Source organism: Setaria viridis, chromosome 3, assembly GCF_005286985.2.
Source record: "Setaria viridis chromosome 3, Setaria_viridis_v4.0, whole genome shotgun sequence".
Classification (NCBI taxonomy): domain Eukaryota; kingdom Viridiplantae; phylum Streptophyta; class Magnoliopsida; order Poales; family Poaceae; genus Setaria; species Setaria viridis.
This window is the reverse complement of record NC_048265.2, coordinates 37,020,506-37,033,786: the sequence shown is the minus strand read 5'-3', so window position 1 is coordinate 37,033,786 and position 13,281 is coordinate 37,020,506. Positions and strand designations below refer to the sequence as shown.

The window sequence follows — 13,281 nt, the reverse complement described above, 5'->3', positions numbered from 1 at the left end:
CGTATCTAGACCTAACACGTATCTAGACATACAGTTATGTCTAAATACGTAACAAAATCTATATGTTTAGAAAAGTCAAAACGATCTGCATTTCGAAGCTGAGGGAGTTAACGATTAAGCTCCGGTAACTCTGGTTAAAAACAAATGCATTCCGAGTTGGAAAAATAGATTGGCCATGGTGTTCACAAAGTTTGAGACCGGGAGAAGACATGGATCATGTGTCCGTCGCTACTGCAGACTACTGCCTACTGGGCTCTCTGGCTAGATGACACAGAAGGTTTTTACAGAGATATAATAGCGGGCCCCACTATCCATGACGTGGACGTTTGCTGCTCCGTGTGGCTAATCCGCAATGATTATGTGTTGCGTGTGGTATCAAGCACGCTTCCAAACCAATCCTGTCGTACACATCCTAACCCAAAGCCTAAAAAGAAAAGACAAGGAAAATAAGAAAAAGAGACGGGCCCACCTCGCTAACTCCACCGCTCCTGATTTTTCTCTTCCCCGTGCGTGCGCCTCCCTCCCTCCCTCCGCTCCCCAGTTCCCAGTTCCCACTCCTCTCTGCTCGCTCCTCCCCGCCTCCGCCATGGTCGCCTCCTCGCCCTCCCCGCCGTCGCGGTGGCCGCTGCCTCCGCGGTTTCTGGCGCTCCCGATCCTCCTCTCCCTCGGCTGCCTCGCCGCGCCGGCCTCTGTACGGGCGGCGGGGGTGCTGAGGCAGGTTGTGGTTGGCGGCGGCGGCGGGACCTTCTTCGAGCCGTTCAACGTCACCTACGACCACCGCGCCGTGATCCTCGGCGGGAAGCGGAGGATGCTCGTCTCCGCGGGGCTCCACTACCCGCGCGCCACGCCCGAGGTGAGCACTGAGCTCTGTTTGGGTTGGGCGGCCGCCGCTTCGATAGGTGGAATGGGTCGTCTCCAACTTTTTTGTTCGCGGCGGTACTGGTAGTTGGGTTCAGCTACTGCTGCGGCTAACCGGAGAAGAGTCGTTGGCGATGCGCGGTTGGGTTTGTGCGTGTTGCGTTTCCAATTAGGTGAATCTGTTTCGTTCTAATTTCTATATAATTGCGGGATTTCCAAGGCTCTTCATGTCTTTTTCTTCGTTTAGTATTGCTGCTTGCTTGCCATGGGGTTCGTTGACAAAACATTCACGTCAATTGTAACACGCGATGGCGATGAGCTGACATGCGATTTTTTGCTTCAGATGTGGCCGAGTCTGATTGCAAAGTGCAAGGAGGGCGGCGCGGATGTAATCGAGACATATATCTTTTGGAATGGGCATGAGCCGGTCAAAGGCCAGGTACCGTTGTCACTCATTTATGAACTTCAAATGGCATACTACTATATACTTACTGGCCGTGATTGTTAGCTTATGCTTCCTCTGATACATTTTCTGCCCAGTATTACTTCGAAGGAAGATTTGATATTGTCAAGTTTGCCAAGCTGGTTGCTGCTGAAGGTCTATTTCTTTTTCTGCGTATCGGCCCATATGCTTGTGCTGAATGGAATTTCGGGTCTGTTTATATCTTGGCATCCAACTGCTTGAATGTACTCACTGTATCGCATCTAACCACAATAAAATTCAGTTCTGTTCCCGTATGTGAAAATTGGCCTGTTTTGACTTAGGCCCTGTTTGGATAGGGGGTGTTAAAGTTTAACATCCCACTTTTAACACCTTTTTATCATATTGCCTCCCAAACACATGTGTTAAAAGGGATGTGTTAAAGTTTAACACCCCCAATTTCATAAACACCTTAAGGGGGTGTTAAAAGTTGTTAAACTTGTTAAAAGTGGTCCCCCTCTCCACTTTTTCCCACCATTGCCCCCTTCTCTCTCCTCCCTCTCTCTCCGTCGGTCATAAATGAGGGAGCAATTGAGTCATTTCCCACCAAAGGTGTTAAAGTTTAACACACCATCCAAACACCCCATTGTGTTAAACTTTAGCACTCCATTTGAGAGTGTTAAAACTTTGAACACTTGTTAAACTTTAGCACCGGGTATCCAAACAGGCCCTTAATAGTGCGTGTGCACGTACTCACATGTACATCATTGCAAAGTTCGTGTAGTCCTTTTTAGCTTGACATAAATAAAGCCTCAAGTCAATTGCTATTGACAGGCTTCATCATAGCATGATTGGGACCACAATAAGCATTGTTTAGCTGTGGAGCTTGAGATTTACATTTAAGATTCCCCACGAGGATAGCATGCTATATTCTATTTTTGAAAGAGGGAAAATTCAATACATGGAATTTTCATCTAACATACCTTATTAGCCATTTTGGTGTATGTGCATTTTGTGTCATTTAAATGATTAGCTTTTTTGAAAGAAATTATATCTAAACTGCCAATTTAACTCTAGGACGCACCTCTGAAATTCTAGAATTACTTTTTCTTCTATCAATTATCATGAGTGGTCAATTATTAATTCAATTAAATTATTCAGTTTGTTATGCTCATGATCAAATCTATCAGAACACTTTGATACACGTACATTGGACTTATTTTATCTGCAATTTAACTGTCTATCAGTTGACACTTTCCTAGTATCTTTCCTTTGATGTTCTTCCCTACAAATTCAAAAATTTCTTATACTTATGCTTACAAAGTTTTATATGATGAAACGTTTCTCCTACTGGGAATCACTCGATGACAATTTCTCTTTTTTGTTTATTTTTGTAATGTAATTCTGTAATGTGGATATTTATCCTATATTATTCAACTTTCATGTTTCCCATACCCAACCCTACCAAACTCAATATCTTCTTTCTTCATTTAAGCCTACATGGTTTTATTTGATCACACATCTTCAGTTGAGAGATGTGAGTAGAATTGTTCTCTCTGTTCATTTAGTTTATGTTGTTTTGTCATACATTTCTGCAGGGGTTTCCCAGTTTGGCTGCGTGACATTCCTGGTATAGAATTCCGTACTGACAATGAACCGTACAAGGTAGAGCAACTACCATTCAGAAATTTAGTCTGAGAGTCTGATGAGCATTCTTCATTCTTTTGTTTAGATCCTCTAATCCATAGAATGTTTTTGCAGGCTGAAATGCAGACTTTTGTGACAAAAATTGTAAATATCATGAAAGAGGAGAAACTTTATTCATGGCAAGGTGGTCCCATTATACTACAGCAGGTCTGAAAGCAGATTCTCAAAGCTCACTGATTGGTTCTGTTCTTTTTCCCCTATTTTTTTATTTTGAAAGTAACTGATTGGTGCTTTTCATTAATCTATACATGTTACATTACATTCTTTTCACTTTTACAAAGAAATCTTACAAAGTATTAACAATTACTTAAATGTGCTAATGGAGCTAGCATCATCTCCATGAATATGAAAATATCCGAGTCTGACATTTTCTTCCAGGTATTTACCTTCTAGGTACCGCAGTTCAGTCTTGTTAATGCCTTAACTTTTTCAAAGAAAAAATTATTCAGCTAATAGTATTAATGATGATGATGATATTAAAAAATGAATTGTAATGTTTTCTTTGGAATGTAATTTTTTAGCTTAAGTTCTGTTTATCATCCATTTGTTGCTACACCTAGAGATGATGTCAAAAATGTCGATGGCTGGTGGATATTATGTTATTTTTGAATTAAAGAATTTTAGTTGGTGTCATTCGATGTCATCATTGCTAAATATCTTTGTTAATCTCATTCAATACATTGATATTATTAAACCCAGAAATGGCTACTCCTTTTTTTTCCGATAATGTTGGATGGCATTCTAGAAATGGATGGTGCTCATGATAACTGAAATGTTGAACCAGAATGTGGTAAAGGATACCGTGCTTAATTATGTTATGTAGCCAAAAGCTCTGCTGGATGTGCTAGAAACAGAAGTAGCAGGATTTATGGTGATGGCTCTATGCTTGTTAATGTAGCACAAAGACCTGAAAATTGGTGGAAAGAGCCTAATATTCATAGAAACTTGACCGAGATGGAGGAATTAGGCAGCTTTTTAATAAGAAATGGGCACCTAAATTCGAGTGGAAGAGGATTTGAACTTGAGGGTGTACATGCGCACCCTCAACCAACTGAGATAGGCTCAGTTCTATAAAAGGATCATATTCATGCTTAACGTGTCAGTTGAATTACATACATATAACATGTGTATAATTGTTTTCCTCTGGAGAATGTTTGACAGATTGAAAATGAATACGGTAACATTCAAGGACGCTATGGTCAAGCAGGGAAGAGATACATGCTATGGGCAGCTCAGATGGCACTTGCACTTGATACTGGTGTTCCTTGGGTGATGTGTAGGCAAACAGATGCACCCGAACAAATTGTAGGTGACCCCAAACTCTAGTGAGATTAACTTTTTTGTTAAATTATGCCAAGTTTTGCTAATTATAAAGTAATATATTACTGTTTTGTTCTGGCAGCTCGATACATGCAATGCCTTTTACTGCGATGGATTTAAACCAAATTCCTACAACAAGCCGATAATATGGACTGAGGATTGGGACGGATGGTATGTGGTTCCTTGATTCATCAGCTCTGGCTAAAAACTTTGCACCAATGCTCCGTACCCCTTCGAAATGACCCTGGGTGTATATGTGGCATGCCACCGTGGTGCCTGCATATGTTTGAGGGCCAGTGATGGTACATATTTAACAAGGGCCGGAATCTGCAATTTCGAGAGTTCCTGGACCTACATTAGAATCTGAGACAAGTTTAGGGATCACTGAAGCATTTCACTCCTTTTTTTTGTTGAATTGAGTAATGCTGGATCATTAAACTGTAGATTACATGGTTTAAATCGATCCTTCTCATAGAGATCAATAAATGTATGTGACAAATCGAAATTATGCTGCACAAAGCAAAACTTGTCCTTGTCCTTGGACAATGAAATTTCTGAGAGTACATTATGTTTGTATTGCCCATATTCAGTATTGCATGCAAAAGATAACCTTACTCTGTATCATGTAAAGGTATGCCGACTGGGGTGAACCATTGCCTCATAGGCCTGTTCAAGACAGTGCTTTTGCTGTTGCTCGATTTTATCAACGTGGTGGAAGCTTGCAAAATTATTACATGGTAAGAACTAAGATTTCTCCTAGACTTAAATTTAGAGTTTTCTTTTCCTTTCCCTAATTAGCCAACCCAATTGTTTATCTTAAAATATCTTAATTCCTTTTCCAACATTCAGACTTCGGACTAAACATTGTTCAGCCATTAACCCATTTGTGGTTCGGATGACCATATGTAAACTGAAGATGAAAACTAAGCTATATTATTCTGCACATGCATTAGCATTATTCAAAATGGTCCCACCATGTTAGTGTGCTGCATTTCAACATTTCTACTTTCAGTATCTATATTTAATCTCATTAGTTTATTTCCATTTTCGAAAATACTTATTCTTAGGCCTGATTTTGATGGGTTTTTTTAATATTTAGATCTGAGAGCACTTCATTTATTTGCAGTATTTTGGTGGAACAAATTTTGAGCGAACAGCTGGTGGTCCACGTCAGATAACAAGCTATGATTATGATGCGCCAATTGATGAATATGGTATGTCTAATTCTTTAAAAGTTATCTAATTCAGAATTTCAGATCGTATTTTTTTACTTTTCTTATTCAATATATGAGAGATACCGAGTAGAATCCATAATTTGCTACTTTCAGGTATCTTAAGGCAACCTAAGTGGGGGCATTTGAAAGATCTACACGCGGCTATTAAACTTTGTGAACCAGCTCTTACTGCAGTAGATGGTTCACCCCAATATGTAAAGTTAGGGCCCATGCAAGAGGTTTGTGCCAATTTCTGGTTCAAAAATCTACAGTTTTGTCCATCTACTTCAACCATGGGTTCCTTTTGGACCATCTAAGTAAATTACTATGGTTTGGTCATTCACTCCTTCCCCTCCCGTCTAAGTTGGAAGTATGACTCTGATAGAGTTTATTGATATAAAAAATGTTTGGATACTTATAGGAAAATATTTATTCCACTCTAAGCTTTCCATTTTTGAAATGTCATCCAGTTCTGTCATATTTTGTTACTCAGTCTCCCAATTAAAAAAAAACTCTACCAGCCGGGGAAGTCTCCCAATAAACGATGCACATAGTCTGAATTTGGCGTGGTTTGGTTCAACCAGAATGCATATATGATACATCCATGGTTTTTTGTTATATTAAACTTGGATCATGCATGTCAGGTTTGCTGAGGTCAGAAATTTATGTTAATGCTTCCAATGAACAACATAATGTGAACAATTGTTTTCTGTACCACTAGATTCCAAAAATTGCTCAGGTTTAAGTTTCTAAAATGTATCTTCAACATGTCAAGTACACAGCTTTGATTATTTCAATCAAGCTCAGTAGAGTATGCCTTCATATGTGTTCCTTCCATGTACTGATGCTTTGCTTACTCTTGTTTGATTCAGGCTCACGTATATTCCAGTGCAAAAGTCCACACAAATGGAAGCATTTCAGGAAATGGACAGATTTGCTCAGCTTTTCTGGCCAACATTGATGAACATAAATATGTTTCAGTCTGGATTTTTGGAAAATCTTATAGTCTACCACCATGGTCTGTGAGCATACTACCAGACTGTGAAAATGTGGCTTTTAATACAGCTAGGGTGAGTGGTCTCTAACTGAACATAATGCTTCTTATGATGCTATAACCTCTGAGCACATCTTTACATGCTGATTTAAGCATGATGAACAGCTGCTCATAGAAGTGAAAGTGGGAAAGTGTTCCTGTAGTTTTGTCCAAACTCAGAAACAAAATTTGAAAAATTTTATTCTTGACAAAAAAATGAAATTGGGAAAATTGCTTTCTGTGTACTTGGAAATTCTTTATATATTTGCTCATAATTGACAAGCAATCTTGATAAAATTATTTCTCCAAAAGTTTTTGACGTTTGTTTCTCCTGTGATTCCATTTATACTTCAGACTAATATACGCTTTGATGCTGAACTGCAACTAAGGATACCAAACTGTAAAGGAAAAGATAAAGCAACAAGTTATGTTTACATTTGGCAACTGCTGCAAAATTTCTGTTTTGCCAAGCTGATATTTCATCTGTTCTAAAGTATCTGTCTTTCCAGCATGCATACGATCAAACATTATAAATATATTCAGTATTTATGAAAGGTAATAGTCAAAGGTGCATTTTGATAGCATTACATTGTCAGAGTCTGTCTGGCATGACTTGTAAAAGAGAATGGAGTCCTGGTTCTGTTGTGGAATATTTTCAGTTCCTTGATTCCATATAAGCACCCAAATGTGTCAACCACTTGAATTCACCTACAATCTGTGCTGGAATGGTTATAGTAGCCACAAGTCTTCATGGAACCCATTCTGATAGTGAACTCTTGAAGGTTGTCTGTAATAGTCAGCTTCTTATTTTCTTGCTTTTTTATGTTCAACATGAGTTGTATTAAACAAAAATGACTAGGTTTTACATTATTATCTAATTGCCCCACTTCAAGATGATAAACATGAGTATACCTCGCTTACCGAGAAACTGAACATTTCATATGTGATCACTTTTTAATTGTTAGCTCAGCTCTTTTCAGGTTGGTACACAGACTTCAATTTTTACTGTGGAATCAGGTTCCCCCAGTTATTCAAGTAGACATAAGCGTAGGAGTCTACCCCTTATTGGTGGTCCATATCTCTCAAGTACTTGGTGGACTTCTAAAGAGCCTATTGGTAAATGGGGTGAAGGCAGCTTTGCTGCTCAGGGGATATTAGAGCACTTAAATGTGACAAAAGACATCTCTGACTACCTTTCATATACTACGAGGTGAATATTGACCTACAAGCTGTTGGAGTACATAATTTTTTTACCTCAGACCATACTGTACTAAGAACCTGCAGATAAGTCTACTTTAACTAGATGACGCATGGTTGATTTGACATTCCAAACTTGGCTGAATGTTACAATTATAGGTCCATTTATGCTTGATCCATTCTTGCATTCTGGTTACGTCTTCTATTTGTGCAAGAGTGCGGAACATGCCAAAGGTATCATGATTTGTCCAACACGTTCAACTGACATACCAGAGGAATCATAATGCTACATGTATCCAAGATGTATATAAGTATATTAACTAGTAGCAGAAAATGATCATACTTAAATACTATAAGAACCCAAACATCCTTTGCCTTTTTGCTAAGCCTGCATGTAACAGTGACCAAGATTCACATGACACTTCTACACATTTGAAAGAATGAAATGTGCATGTTCGCTGCCATGTGGTACGAATGTGTTACCGCACAAGTCAGTTCACCACTTGACCTAGCAATGGAATTAGCAACCAAGAAAAAAAAGAAAGAGAAACCCCCAGATTTGTAGGTTGGCTTACAAAATTGTGGAGCAGGCCTATAGGTTCTACTGTATTGCTGAAATGACACAATTGAGCAAGCTTTGTTGGAGGATGTTCGTTTGTAAATGCTGCCTTCAATTGTTGTTTTCTAGGGGCAAACAATAATCATATACCTTGGAAATTAATTAAATTTCCCTTATCAAAACACACACACACATATATATATTAATGGGTAGTTGGCACCATAATAACATTTCCATGACATGAAAGATTACGGATCTTGTGCAAATCAATATTTGTATGCAGCATTTCGAACGTTTTTTTTTACGCACCAAGTGATCTTTAAAAAGTCCCAGTAATACTCGGGGGGTTGCTTGTGAAGTACTTTTACTCTCTATGAAATTCAATGTTAAACCAAATACGAACTGCTAGAAGGAGAAGTTTGCCTTGTGAAGTAACTTTATTCTTTTCGATTTTATTGTTGGTTAATTCCTCCTAATTTTGCTAATTCTATGACTTATTGATTGTTCATAGAGGCTGGCTAAATTGAGAAATACCTCTCTAAATTCTTACTAATAAAAAATATATCAGTAGGGGGGTTTCCCACTTTCCCCTCCTGTTTAATGGAAAAAAGAGGAATACCTCTCTTAATTCTTTTGAAAAAGTTCATGTTGATTTGATACATGACCAAAAGTCTCTCTAATTGCACAAGCTATTGGTTTGCACTAGTGTTCATTTGTTTTGTTTTTTGTTCTTGGCTCTACTGTTCTGCATTTTTGTGTTCTTCACTTTCTGTTGTGTTGACAGTCCATTTGTTATTTCGATATGTAATTATTATACACATATTTGATTCAACAGTGTGAACATTTCTGATGAGGATGTTGCATATTGGAATTCCAAAGGCGTTCTTCCATCAATAACCATAGACCAAATTCGTGATGTAGCACGTGTATTTGTAAATGGGAAGCTTGCAGGTATTTATTTGCAATTCATAGTCCTTTGGATGATTTATGTTAATAGCATTTTCAAAAACATAGTACCCAAGCTGTAGATTTCTCCATATCTTAATTTTTGGGATTTCATATGTTGTAGGTAGAAATTGAGCTTCATGCCTGTAATTTTGTTTTTCTTTATAGCTAATGAGCAGAGAATTACTTGTCTAATATAGTTTCTGGAAATAGTCTTATGTACTCTTGTATTATGTTTACTTATTGGCCAATATCTAATTCGCTTATTCATTAATCCATATCATCTTTCAATATGAAGGTAGTAAGGTTGGTCATTGGGTCTCACTGAATCAACCAGTTCAATTGGTTCAAGGACCTAATGAGTTGACACTGTTGTCGGAGATTGTTGGCTTGCAGGTATTCAAAATTCCTTTGTCTTTTGAGCTTAATGTGTAGTTTCTAGCATGCCAAAGCCTATGTGGACATGATTAATCGCTTACTACTCTGGCATTGAGGCATTGACCCTTAACTTTAATAGATTAGCATTTAGCAATAGTTCCGATCCTTTTTTTCCTCGAATATGCAGAAGAGCTGTGTATCATTATATTCGCAGGCATCGGCCATTTTCATAGTTCTGATGTTTATGCATAGATGGTATTCCCTCAGTCTCAAATTACTATTCGTTTTGGCTTTCTAGGTGCATAGCTTTTGATATGTACCTAGGTATATACTATGTCTAGATACATAACAAAAGTTATGTATCTAGTAAACCCAAATCGAATAGTAATTTGGGACGGAGGGAGTAGTAATTAAGCTTTTGCTTGATTTTATCAAGTGCACAAAGTTATTGTTTGTTATTGGTACTTGGTATGTTGCAAATGATATTAGAGTGGCTCTCTTTGGAATTATGTAGTTGACCCACCATGGCCAGATTACATTATGTTGGGACCTGTGATTTGATCAAAACATTTTTTTAAATGGAAAAAATATTATCTTCTCTAAATTAAACTTATTATTTTTGTTTCCTTTAGTGGACTCGAATTTCCTATTAGTGGACTATATAGTTATTCGTTGTTAACAACTTGTTTGGTGTTTACACTAATGAGAGTATCCTATGTTGATTATCTCAATTGAATAATGTACAAACTAATTAATCATATCTAATATGATACATCATTTCATTTTGTTCTCTGTCCACATTTCTTTTTTGTTATGTTTGTATGCTTGATCATCAGGCATGAGATGTGAAAATGTTTCTTGTTTCATAATGATTGGACATCCGCAAGAATTACGGTGCTTTCTTGGAGAAGGATGGAGCTGGATTTAGAGGTCAAGTAAAACTCACTGGTTTGTCAAATGGGGATATAGACCTCACTAATTCACTTTGGACATATCAGGTAAAAGTGACTAGTGTTATTGATTTTTTTTAACTCTTATGACATGATGAAGCTTGAATTTCAGCCTCTTCTACATTTTTTTTTGTTGTGATTCAGATGCTTTTGCTTTCATTTCTGTTCACTCGTGTATATTCATACTGTTTACTTATGAGCTACGTTATAGATATAAGAAGGCCACAGTCTTCCTATAACAAAGTTTTCATTCAAAATCTCTTTATCATGTTGTGTCCACTAGGTGCTAGTGTCTTGCACATAGTCACCTAGAGTTATGTGCTATGTGCTTGAAGCCTTGAATCATGCACGAAGTCCGAATTTTAGTGCAGAATTAGCTGGATAATTTGCTAAATATTATCTTTTCAAATTGCAGATTGGTTTGAAAGGTGAGTTTTCGAGAATCTATTCTTCTGAGAACCAAGGATATGCTAAGTGGAGTAGCATGCAGAATGATGACAAGCAGACACCCTTCACATGGTTCAAGGTAAGTTTTTTTTTTACCACATGAAGTGCTAATTCGATGGTATCATACTTTCTGTTGTAGGATAACAAATTATTTTCTAAATAGCCTGGACCATTTCAGGCAGGAGAACTGGGGCTCACTGTTAATCTATTTGAACCTTAATTTCAGCTGCACTTCAAGGAAATTCAATCTGCATCTTTTATTTCATCATTTCATGTCTTTACAACTTCTCTGTATATGCAGACAATGTTTGATGCACCGGAAGGTAATGACCCTGTTGCCATTGGTCTTGGGAGCATGGGCAAGGGCCAGGCTTGGGTGAATGGGCATCTCATTGGGCGCTACTGGTCGATAGTAGCGCCAGAGTCTGGGTGCCCATCCTCATGCAACTACGCAGGAGCATACAGTGACAGCAAGTGCCGATCGAATTGTGGAATGGCTTCACAAAGCTGGTATTAAGAAAACTAAGTTTATAATACAGCAGAACCTTTAGTATGCTTATTTAATGTCATGCTTTGCTGTCCTTCGCATTTATTACATGGCAACATACATCATGTAGACAAGTCACAAGTTGGAGTCTTTTTTGTTCTTATATTAGAACTCGCACTGAAGCATGTGGACATAGAGAATCTTGCAGTAGCCAGCCATAGGACAACAGAATCCTTATATCTACAGAATTTTGAAAATGAACCAAATCAGGAAATTTTCTTATAACTTGTGTTCTACATCCTATGAAATTTGAGTGATGATGATTTTGAATTAGAATAGTGAGTTTGCATAGTTCCAGACTGCAGAATTACTGAGATGTTTGGCACTTTGTCATTAAGTTAAATAATATTTCAATGCACTTGTGCAAATATAACCTAGTAAGCACTTTGTTTCCTTTCAGGTACCATATACCACGCGAATGGTTACAAGAGTCAGGCAATCTATTGGTACTCTTCGAGGAAACAGGGGGAGACCCTTTTCAGATATCGCTGGAGGCTCATTACACCAAAACTATCTGCTCAAAAATATCCGAGACTTATTATCCCCCCCTTTCTTCCTGGTCACGTGCTGCCAACGGTCGTGCCTCTGTGAATACGGCAGCACCCGAGCTTCACTTACAGTGTGATGAGGGGCATGTGATCTCGAAGATTACATTTGCGAGTTACGGAACCCCTTCAGGTAGTTGCCAGAACTTCTCTGTCGGGAATTGCCATGCATCGACTACTCTGGATTTGGTTACAGAGGTAAGCTGACATGCACCACCCAGCACCTTGTAAGCACATATGTTCTCAGCAACTCAGGCCCATATTACCATTGCACATGTTCAGCCTGTTAGATCAGGGATGCCAAACTCAATAACTTGATTTCATTGCAAATGTCCACCACACACGAACCATAATGCTCTGTTTGTTATGTCTCCAGGCATGTGTCGGCCAGAACAAATGTTCCATCAGTGTCACCAACGATGTATTTGGCGATCCATGCCAAAAAGTCGTAAAGGATTTGGCAGTTGAGGCCGAGTGCTCCCTGCCATTGGCTACCAAAGAACCTCGAGATGATATGTGATCAGGATACTGTAGTTTGGCCCTGAGAACTGTGGTGGCAGGGAGCGTTTCTACAGCCTTGGCGGAGCATTTCTGCGTCGTTGCATGTGACCTCTTCTTTTGCACCCATGTATGTAAAGACAATCACCTGCTTGGGGGATTGAAAAGAAAGAAGGGAAAGAATAAAGTTGCTTCCTTTTTCTATGGATTGCTGGAATATTTCTGTCTTGTTATATACCTACAAGAGACGATTTGACAAAAAAAACGATATAAGGTAAAGACTAATCTACTTGTATAGAGTTTTACTAGGGGCTAGTAGTTCGGAAGAAAATATCGAGGTGAAGCTGATCTGAAAAATGTTGTTAGGCTAAGGACTTGGCAGCCCCTCCTTTCACAGTAGATAAGCGATCATGGATTTCGAGAGGCGTCATTTACCCCTACTCAAGTGACACACTCCTACTTCAAGTGACACACTGGTTTCCACATAGTGACACACTTCCATACTCGACGCATCACCATCTTAAGTCCCTCCAATCCTATTTATGAAAGACCATGCATATCATTTCGAGTTAGCCATATGCCCCAGCATACTCCTGCGGAGATGCTATTAATCAGGTCATATTTTTTCCCAGTAATCCATTTACTCGCCATATCCAAATAGT

General features: G+C 38.6%; 1 protein-coding gene across 3 annotated transcripts; it reads left to right on the top strand.

Moving 5' to 3' along the window:
* Positions 1–515: 515 nt before the first annotated feature.
* LOC117848157 (beta-galactosidase 15) lies at positions 516–12,823 on the top strand. 3 transcript variants are annotated; one of them, XM_034729488.2, is made up of 19 exons: positions 520–853; positions 1,202–1,297; positions 1,399–1,511; positions 2,878–2,944; positions 3,041–3,133; positions 4,148–4,291; positions 4,389–4,477; positions 4,938–5,043; positions 5,433–5,520; positions 5,635–5,759; positions 6,393–6,590; positions 7,534–7,763; positions 9,145–9,260; positions 9,553–9,650; positions 10,520–10,630; positions 10,998–11,108; positions 11,331–11,539; positions 11,977–12,319; positions 12,498–12,823. In XM_034729488.2, the coding sequence occupies exons 1-19, from the start codon at positions 587–589 to the stop codon at positions 12,639–12,641; spliced, it is 2,748 nt and encodes a 915-aa protein (XP_034585379.1). In that variant the 5' UTR covers positions 520–586; the 3' UTR covers positions 12,642–12,823. The 3 variants fall into 3 exon arrangements, with proteins under 3 accessions (XP_034585381.1, XP_034585379.1, XP_034585380.1); XM_034729489.2 differs by lacking the exons at positions 520–853; positions 1,202–1,297 and having other exon boundaries at positions 1,393–1,456; XM_034729490.2 differs by lacking the exons at positions 10,998–11,108; positions 11,331–11,539; positions 11,977–12,319; positions 12,498–12,823 and having other exon boundaries at positions 516–853; positions 10,469–10,599.
* The last annotated feature ends 458 nt before the right edge of the window (positions 12,824–13,281 follow it).

Coding starts and splice junctions, on each gene's coding strand:
- LOC117848157 (XM_034729488.2), top strand. CDS start 587: ATGGTCGCCTCCTCGCCCTCCCCGCCGTCGCGGTGGCCGCTGCCTCCG. Junction 6,591..7,533: donor TGGCTTTTAATACAGCTAGG/GTGAGTGGTCTC, acceptor AGCTCTTTTCAG/GTTGGTACACAGACTTCAAT. Junction 10,631..10,997: donor ATTCACTTTGGACATATCAG/GTAAAAGTGACT, acceptor TTCAAATTGCAG/ATTGGTTTGAAAGGTGAGTT.